This window comes from Hyalella azteca, unplaced genomic scaffold (assembly GCF_000764305.2).
Source record: "Hyalella azteca isolate HAZT.00-mixed unplaced genomic scaffold, Hazt_2.0.2 contig4943, whole genome shotgun sequence".
In the NCBI taxonomy this organism is placed as follows: Eukaryota; Metazoa; Arthropoda; class Malacostraca; order Amphipoda; family Hyalellidae; genus Hyalella; species Hyalella azteca.
This window is the reverse complement of record NW_025935151.1, coordinates 301,319-310,479: the sequence shown is the minus strand read 5'-3', so window position 1 is coordinate 310,479 and position 9,161 is coordinate 301,319. Positions and strand designations below refer to the sequence as shown.

The following is a 9,161-nucleotide window of genomic DNA, read 5'->3' as shown; positions in this document are numbered from 1 at the left end:
TGGTAAACATTCAGAAGCGCATTTTTGAAAATTGACTAATATTCTACAGAATAAAATACGCGTACATCATTATCCAAATAACAAAGCATAAATAAATAAGCAAAGTGTGAACTTTTGAAACTGTGTTATGATTCAAAATTTGCTTTTGTGTTCACGGAGGGAATTAATCGCTCCTTATATCATTACGAAAGTTCGACCCTTCATTAGGTTGCTAGCGAGGGAACAATGACGGATGCATAACGCATCAACAATAAGGGAAAGGGAAAATCCCGGCTATAATGAGAACTGAACGAAGCTTTTGTTAATTAAATATTTCTTTTAGCGGCAGTTTAGATGCAGTATTTTGGTTCAGGTCGGAACTTACTTTGTCTGAATTGATGTTTGGACGATCATTTGATGAAGAGTCATATTTGATGAAAAAGAACATTCCCTTGAACGATTTCAGTAAACCTTATTAGGGGGTCGCAAAGCTTCAAGCTAATAAAAAACGAAAATTTTAACACTGCGAAAAATCAACTAACGTTGCCTGTAACGATCGTTAGAAAAACTGAGTAGCGAGAGATATGATTAGACGAACATAAAAGATAGATTAATTTTATACGAGCAACAAATTTCAATTCCCTTAGTATGGTTAGGCCAATATGTGTAGATTCAAGGTAAAGGACTTTAATTCTTTGGAGTTTGCGAATTGAATTGACCGAAGGCCAGGCGGTGTCCAACTAATTCCTGTACTACGAGCAGCTGGTGGTTTCGAAGTGCAATCAGAGCCTCCATATAGTCGACTCCGGGACCGCATCCACCTGATGTGCTCCGCCATACCGTAGACCAGGTGGAGTAGAGCGGTAGTATAGGTAGCCTAGCGTAAGGTGTGCTCCGGGCCAGCAGGTCAGTAGAGAATCTGATGTTGGAAGACCAAGGGAGGGGAGGCAAGTAGGCTATTCGGCTTTTTCATAAGATGAAAAATTAAAGAAGACGGGAACAAATTGGCCATATGAGAATTTAGACTGAATTGAACAATGAGAATCTTTGATTCTCACTGCCACGATGGAAAATTGTGGAAAAGGAAAAGTAATACAAAATAAACCCAGCATTTATTTCAGTCGCATTGTTTCTTCTATTTCCTCTTTTGATGTAAAAAAATCATATTTTACCTGAAATGTAATCATTTTTTTTTCAACTGGCTTCTGCACAGTCCCTGAATGAGCTTCTAAGATAAAAAAAATTACTTATGAATAAAAAAAACTTCCGAGCGCACATTTTTCGCAATTTTCTTGCTTGAGGTGCCAAACTTTCCAAATCAACGATAGCATCTAAATCCGGAATTTTGGACTTAAAGGCCACTCCATTTCTGAAGTCGGAGGCGACGCACATAGCGTCTTTCCATTGCTATTCCCGTCACAGTTCCCCTCTATTTATTTTATCAGAGCTAGCCAATCGCAATCGTTTATTGAGGTCTCCCCTCGAAGCCAGCTTCGGATTACATCGCCTGTCCGTCACTCCTAAATTAAGTTGTTCTCGCATTTTTTTATCACTCATTCTTCATTCCTTGGCACGATTGTGACAAGACTGACAAGTGGACGGAGTTTGTGAATCGATTTAATTTAGTTCATATCAGCAGTCAGCGTCACGCCTTGACGCTAACAATGCTACTGGGGATACGGAACTACACATTTAATTGCGACTGTTACAGCTCCGAACATTTTAGAGGCTGGGTAAATATAGAGCGGTGTAACTTTAAATATTTTGTATCGAATCGCTGACTCACATATACTCATAATTATGGCTCGCATTCTGAGTTATTTTTGCATAATTTTTTATATGTTTATCTGTATATTCAATTTTTAACGCTAGAAATATGTTGCTCGAATGAGATCGCAATTTAATGCTGCTCCTAGTTGCCCTCAAATGTTGGTTCTATTATTGTGTCCATGGTTTAAGGCCATGAATTACTTAGTTTGTGAAACGAAGCTTCCTTGTCAGCTAGTGGTAGGAATTATATAAATGCATGGTGCTTATTGTGTCATTCTTGCACGAAAAAAAAAAATCACGAGATGAAATGTTTGCTCAAATGTCAGGTGTCAGCTGGGAGTAAAGTTAAAATATTATCGCATACTATAAAATTATTCAATAATGATGAATTCCATATTTATAAACAATATAGATATATGTCAGTGGCTGCAACTTGGCATGCCACCAAAATAAATAAATTGTACGAATTAAATTTATCACCGAATAGTTTTTAGTTCAATTCACATTACTGAACCTACTCCAACTTTTGATTTCGACTGACCGGATCGAGAATAATGTTCAATATATTCCTATTTTCCTGTCAACAAGCGTTTCCATGAGGGAATGAGGTTCAATTTTAGGTTAATATCGTTATAAATCAAGTCCCTTTTTTGCATTACAATGACGAAATACCAGCGATGAGGTTACCCGCACTATATGGGACTCCCTATTCACGCCTAATTCATACAAGGCACACTAGAGTCACAGCATTTGTAGCAGAGAACAATACATTCGTTATCGGCCTTGTTATGAATCACGACCCATACCCCGAGTCTGGGCTCTCATACCCACGCCTACCGGAATTGAAAGGGTATTACCTAATAATTCTTTAAATTACTTCACGAATCTTCAAAGTTCAGAAATGAACTTGTTTGAAACTTGAGTTTTTTTAAAGCAAGTTTGTTTGAAGTGAGTTACGCAATGTTGGCTAGGTGATCCAGTCGTTATGTGTGTGTTACAGATCGTATCGTGTTGATCACCAATGAGAGAACATAGAAAAGAAAGGTACAAACTGAGCGCCAACTTGATACATTTCTTAGTCGACAAAATTCGTTTTATCTGTCTGGCTTACCCGGAACACTCACATGAAAATATGGCTAAAAATTCTTACAATTTCAAATCAACCAGCATTAGGTGTAGGCGCATAGTAGGAACGCCAAACTAATATTTCAAAGTATGATGGAATCAGCCATCATACAGAGCAATCCGTATTAGCCAACGTAGCAAAAATGTAGTCAAGTCCTCAAGATGACGAACGACTGATGAATCAAGCCAGTTCAAAACTCCTTCAGCTAACCTTATTCAGGAGCAAGGGCAGCGCGTGTATCATTTTGCTTTCACCGACTTCCATCAAAATTCATCATGACCCGTAGTCGATATTTCGTCAATAAGGAGCGAAGATAGAATGTATATGTATATACATGTCAGTTGGGTATTTAAGTGGCTTAAATAGTATTTAACCAGGAATCGGAAATCCCGTAGATCAAATACTCTCAATAATTCACTGGATCTAAACGCCATGCCTAGGAAAATCACGATATGCACAAGACATCATCGAAGTGGTTTAGTTCAAGATATGAAAGTCTGACGCGTCCTGCGACTCCTGCCTGTCCCGAAATCCATGAATTTCTTTTTCAACGATGCTCCAACTACGAATTCCTCTTCATTCTTGTTTATTTTCATTCCAGTCCTGCGTGCTTGATTATCCATTTCCCCAATGTAGTCTATCTATGGCACCAGTATCAGTAGTACACGCACTTTTCTAAAAATAATTGTACGCAGTCGTTTTCGGTAATCCTTATATGCTATTGCTAGCCCCGTTTCTTCTCCATTAAATATACATACCAGCTTTTGTTCAGTGGAATATGAATCGTTTGCCATGAAAGGCTTGTTCTTCTCTTATATCAATTTTTCGAAATGCTTTTCATGGTTCTAACCAAGCAAGTATTACTCCATGCGAGAACCTCCACATTTTAGCTGAAGGCCTTCAATACGATCAACAATCGAGGGGAAATGACGATCAACACGGTTATAAATTTCATTTAAATTCATGTTCATAATATAAAATTAAGCCGCAGTTATTAAAATACATGTTAAAAATCTTTGTACGAAACAAATATATCTCGCAAGTACGTCTCAACCAACTTATCCTTGACCTCAAACCTAATTGGTTTCACCCGATGGCCCTCCAAGCAGTTCATCGCCGAAATCTTCATGAAGCTCGCCGCGTCCTCCGTCGGAGGCTGATGGCAGAGTCGCTGGATGACCGTGCGATGTTGTGTCGAGTTGAATATACAGGAAAATTTTTCTGACGAGAATAACTTCAATAAATTCTTAGCACGTTTCTGTAGTATCATTGCGAGGAACTCCAATTCAATGGAGTTACCGAATGATGGTTTTAGTGGATGAATTATTAAATCTTCCAATACGTATATCATGCATTTGTTCCACTTGAAAGGGGCTTTTCGGAGGATTGAAGTCACAGTTGAATACATGACAAGCTTCTGCAGCTCTGAAAATATTTTTGGAAAACCCGATTGAATGGCTGACACTATCTTCACAATATCTTGTGAAAATTCCAAAGGTACTGAAGCGCCTTTGTACATCACGTGTGCTACTGCATTCGCAGCAAGAATCGTGTCTACTAGCAAGATGAAGAGACCAAGAACGTCTAAAGTGTATCTGTTGGATTCTAATTTAACGTTCCTCACTGGCCTATTGAGGGTGTATGGACCGGGAAGATTCAAGGTGCAGGTTTCTAGTATCGTTGCCCCCAACATCAAAGCAGGGTTTTTGATTATGGCGTCCATTTCCCTCACTTTATTGTCTATCGTACGAAAAATTGATACTTTAGGCCCAGAACATAGTTGCACCAGCCCGCTGCGACAGGAATGTTCGTGCTCATGATACTCAGCATAGCTAAACTCTTGCTCTACCAAATTATGAGCAAGAGGCATTTGCTCTTCCAATTTAGAAGAGTGCAGAGAATCTGGAGGAACAACGGAAACTTCCATTTCTTGACATTTTTCTGTGGAGACGAATTTATCTTCGGGTTTATAACGCGGTACCGTGATGCCTACTTCTGGAAAAGTTTGTATCCTTCTCTCCGTCACATTTTCTTTGCCGAACAGATCCTTCAATGCGTTCGCGGCGTTGTTCGAACCGTTCAATCCTGCCGATGGCTCAGAATCTTCCGTTATTTGGTCAAGCAAGTTGCATAGAACAGGAAAACTTGAACTAAGCCACAAGTCCAAATAACCTTCCGGGTCAGTTTTGTCATTCATGCAAGTTCTTGTCTGCATCTCATGACAAGATTCCGAAGCCTGGATGGACGAAGGCATCTTTCAATCACGTCAGCCAATTCTCCGTACGAAGCCAGCAAACCTGTTTGAAGGGAAAAGAGTTTTTTATTTCACGTCCAATAAAACATTCATACAATATTTTCAATTCTGTAGTTTTGACAAGTCAAGGTTAATACTGCATTTTCGGCGATGATCTACCGACGCTTTAGCCTAAAATATTGCCAAAATTAGTAAATTCAGACTCGTTGCGTCAAGGCAATTTTGACTTTAAGGAGCTGGTCGTTATTTCTGAGCCACCTATTGCACACGGTGCTGACGTCTTGTCAACGGATAGGAACACCCGGAAAACTTCATGGCAGACTCAAGGATGCTAATGGCCTTCGTTTACCATAGACTTCATTGCATTCCTCATCAAGGTAAATTGAGTAAAATTAACACGTTCATGGGCATAGCGAACAGTGCGCTGAAACTGAAGAAGTGCAGAAGCATTCAACACCTAATTATTTAAGAGCCCATGCTTATCAATATTGCACGTCTGACAGATGAGAGTTCCTCTTCATATAACTAGGAAATTTCACCATATATAAAGTCTGGCAGAATGTAAGCAATCATAATTCTATTAAATAACCAGTTTCCCAGGAGCCAGAAGATATCCCGCTAAATCGAAGGAATACAGTTAATTCTTGCCCACTTTGCGTTTCAGCTGAATGCGTTTCTCTAAGTTCTGGTCGAAAGCGCTCGAGGACCCAAGCTAAATCGAATTACACGAGCATGTAAGCACAGCCACGGACAGCCAGCAAGTCTTACGTGCATTTTCTAGAACCTTCACGCTGAATAATTACGCTGAATTTCCAAGTATTAATTTTCTTGCAAAGCAGAGAGTAAAGATTTAACCCACAGATTACCTTTCGCCTCGGCTCCTTGCGGTAATTATTGCTCATGAATGGATAACATTGTTCATCATATAGAACCCCACCGCTTTTCAGATCTGCCTCAATTCAATATTTTCATTCCTATAGACCTGCCAACAGTGCAATTCATTTCTTCTGGCAATGAGGCTTTAAGTTAATTTAACGATAAGTAAAACTAAAAATAGATCCCTTCTCAAAGGATAACTTCTGACACGCAAGCCATTTCAATCCTTACGTTCAAATGATATGAAGGTAGTAAGGTTACAAAGGCGCATTTAGCAAGAAAACAATTACAGGAGTACGCTCAACAGTCAGTAGACTCATTTACTTAGCTTATAGTTTACTTACGCCACTTGAGAACAGCTGGAAGAAGACGCATACAAGACCTACGATAGATACTACTTAAATATCGACCACTTTAGTATAGGTCTTTAGCTTTAAGTATTCACTTAGTTATTAATTACAACTAGCTACTTAAATAAATGTGCACGCGCGTGCACCTTATCGTTAGGTTAAATAAACGGCTATTGCCGCAGAGCAGATTTTGATCAAACTCTTCGACTCCCTCAGAGCTCAGAATGGAATCGGATGTGGTCACGTCTGTGCGGTCGTGTTCCTCCTCCAACCCAGCTGATTTATATTAGATTTCACTTTTGATGGCGCGTGAAACTAACGCTCTTTCAAAACTTACTCTACTTTATTCTGTTAAACAATACACCCTATATTTATTTTAGCACACACGAACATAAGGCGCTTGTGTAAATGAGTATTGGCCATATGAATATTAGGAAGACCGGCCGCGAGTCCGGCCGTAAATTTGTCCGAGAACTAGAACTAGAGTGAGATATAACAATTCAACTCACCATCACGCATGCAGAATTCCACAAAACTTTAATTTAAATGCTGTTAAGTCACTTTGTATAATTACTCATGTCGAGATGATTCATTTGAGACCTGCCGTGTGTAATTAATTGTGTTGTTAATGGAAATTTCATAACATCGATATTACAAATTTTAATGCAGTTTGATGCTTAGCATAACTATAAATATTGGATTAAATAAGCATTAGCACTTCATTCTTCTAGTAAATCTGTGTCCTGAAAATGTTCCAAATTTAAAATAGTAAAGACCGAATAAAAAATATTATCGGTGCAGTTTCTGTTCACGCATTGGATGCACTGCATCTTGGGGGACACTCATTCATTATGTATTATCGGTGAAGTAGCTTCACCGCCAAAAATTGAATATGAATGTAAAATCATCCATTGTTATCTCTATCCACATCGTATGCTTATGCTCAAAATTATACTAGTTTAGTTCGTGATCCGCAATAAACATTTTTTAACGCAATAAAATGTACAAATCCTGAAAGAATCTCCTTCTAAAAAAGAAAAAAATCATTCGAGTATGGTTTGATATTCGAATTCTGCTACCTGAGAAGAGAATTACCGGCATCTTCAACAATCCAGTTTCCTTCTAATATGACTGGAACCCCGTTTTAATTTACATAAAATTTGAAATTCCAAGTGCGCCAATCGAGTCTAAGTTATGGAGATGCTGAGTTACTTTCTTGCTCGTAACTGCCGAGAATAAAGGACGAGGGTCGCGGAATTTCTTTCGCTCCTTTGGCGGCAGGAAGGAACTCGATATCCTCTCAACCTCCGAACCCAAATTTAAAGGCAAAAAACAGGCGTTTTTCGCTGCTTCCTAAGGAGAATTTTTATCAGTGGGACTTTGTCATCGAAGGCGAGGCTTCGCGTGAGAAATGGTCAATAATATATTTTTTAGTTCATGTTTAGGGCATCGAAATTATATTCGTTACTTTAACAATTTTCCTAATTTGTTTTACACATTTCTCGCTAACTATGCATGGCTAATTAAAAACCGCATGATTTTGTGAATGATTATCTTCCGAGAATGCATAAAAAAAATGTCAGAGAAAATCGAAATTATGATACAACAAAAGGGAAAATGAGTATTCCTTAGGACTTGCAGCTGAAATAGCGTCGATTTATCTCCTGGTATGATAGAAGAGATGTTTTTCCCAGAGAAGTAATACTGATTATATCTTATTCATTCAAAATCTGAGGATGTGTATCATTGCTTCTATATTGGGAATTAAGAAGTTGAGACTGAATATTTTCATCGTGCGATCAGAACCGAATAAATAACGAATTAAATTAAAGACACGCTTAAAATATTATATTAAAATAACATGATTATATTTGGGAGCTAGTTGTATCAATGTACCATCAATATTCGAAAGAGGAAAAGTTTCATAAGCAATAAATAATATATAGTTAAACTGCGAAATAGCTGCATCGAAGCCTAGAAAAGAATTTGAAAATAACCGGTGAATCATTTATGGCTTGCTGCTCATTTACCCGGAAGAGAAATAATGTCTTTATGTCGAAGGATTTTTGTGCGTGGGAATCCTTCATTGGCGCAGGCGAAGCAGAATTTGCCAAAGGATCTATAGGCTCAGTAGCATTTCTCGAGGAGACAATGGCATGTGCCGTGACTCCGTTGATTACAAGCTGGCATTCTCTCTCATTTGGCCTCATCCGAGCGTGCGTTCAAAGACACACAAAGCCGCTTCTCGGCAGCCTCTATGAGAGCCGCCATTACGAAGAATTAACGAGAACGGGGATACACTCGAGTAAATTCTCCTTAATTAGAACAAACATGTACGCCAGACTTGGACCCTTTGTGTTGCAAGCATCGCCTTGCCGTGTGTACTCAGCGGTGCTACGCGCTCGTGCATTGAGCCTAAGCGTATGTTGCGCTTCCAGCGTGCATCGCCATATACGGCCATAAATGCTGCATTCTTCGTCATCACGGAAATTCTATAGTCAGAACTCTGCTGTATCAGCTCCAGGACTGAAATACATTGCACAATAACTGAGATCAGTGTAGTTCTTGACAAATAATTGCTCTCAATCGATTTCATATAACGCCTGCACAAACCTGGGTTAAAATTGCAATGTCCTGAAGTGAAATTTTTTTCTTCTTACAGTCTTCATTGAATTTAGTGAGACTATACACGTCATTTGCAATTTTCAGGCGCTCTGGTCGTGAGAGATTGTCTCCATCATAAGTTCCGTTGAAATTAAATCGCGGTGTGGGATCTTTATCTAATCTATTTATCATGTGGCTTTCG

General features: G+C 38.9%; 1 protein-coding gene across 1 annotated transcript; it reads right to left on the bottom strand.

Moving 5' to 3' along the window:
- Nucleotides 1–3,814: 3,814 nt before the first annotated feature.
- LOC108680102 lies at nt 3,815–6,552 on the bottom strand. Its single transcript, XM_018168857.2, has 2 exons — nt 6,350–6,552; nt 3,815–5,172 (listed from the first exon to the last, which is right to left on the bottom strand). The coding sequence occupies exon 2, from the start codon at nt 5,127–5,129 to the stop codon at nt 3,882–3,884; it is 1,248 nt and encodes a 415-aa protein (XP_018024346.1). The 5' UTR covers nt 5,130–5,172; nt 6,350–6,552; the 3' UTR covers nt 3,815–3,881.
- Between the last annotated feature and the right edge of the window lie 2,609 nt (nt 6,553–9,161).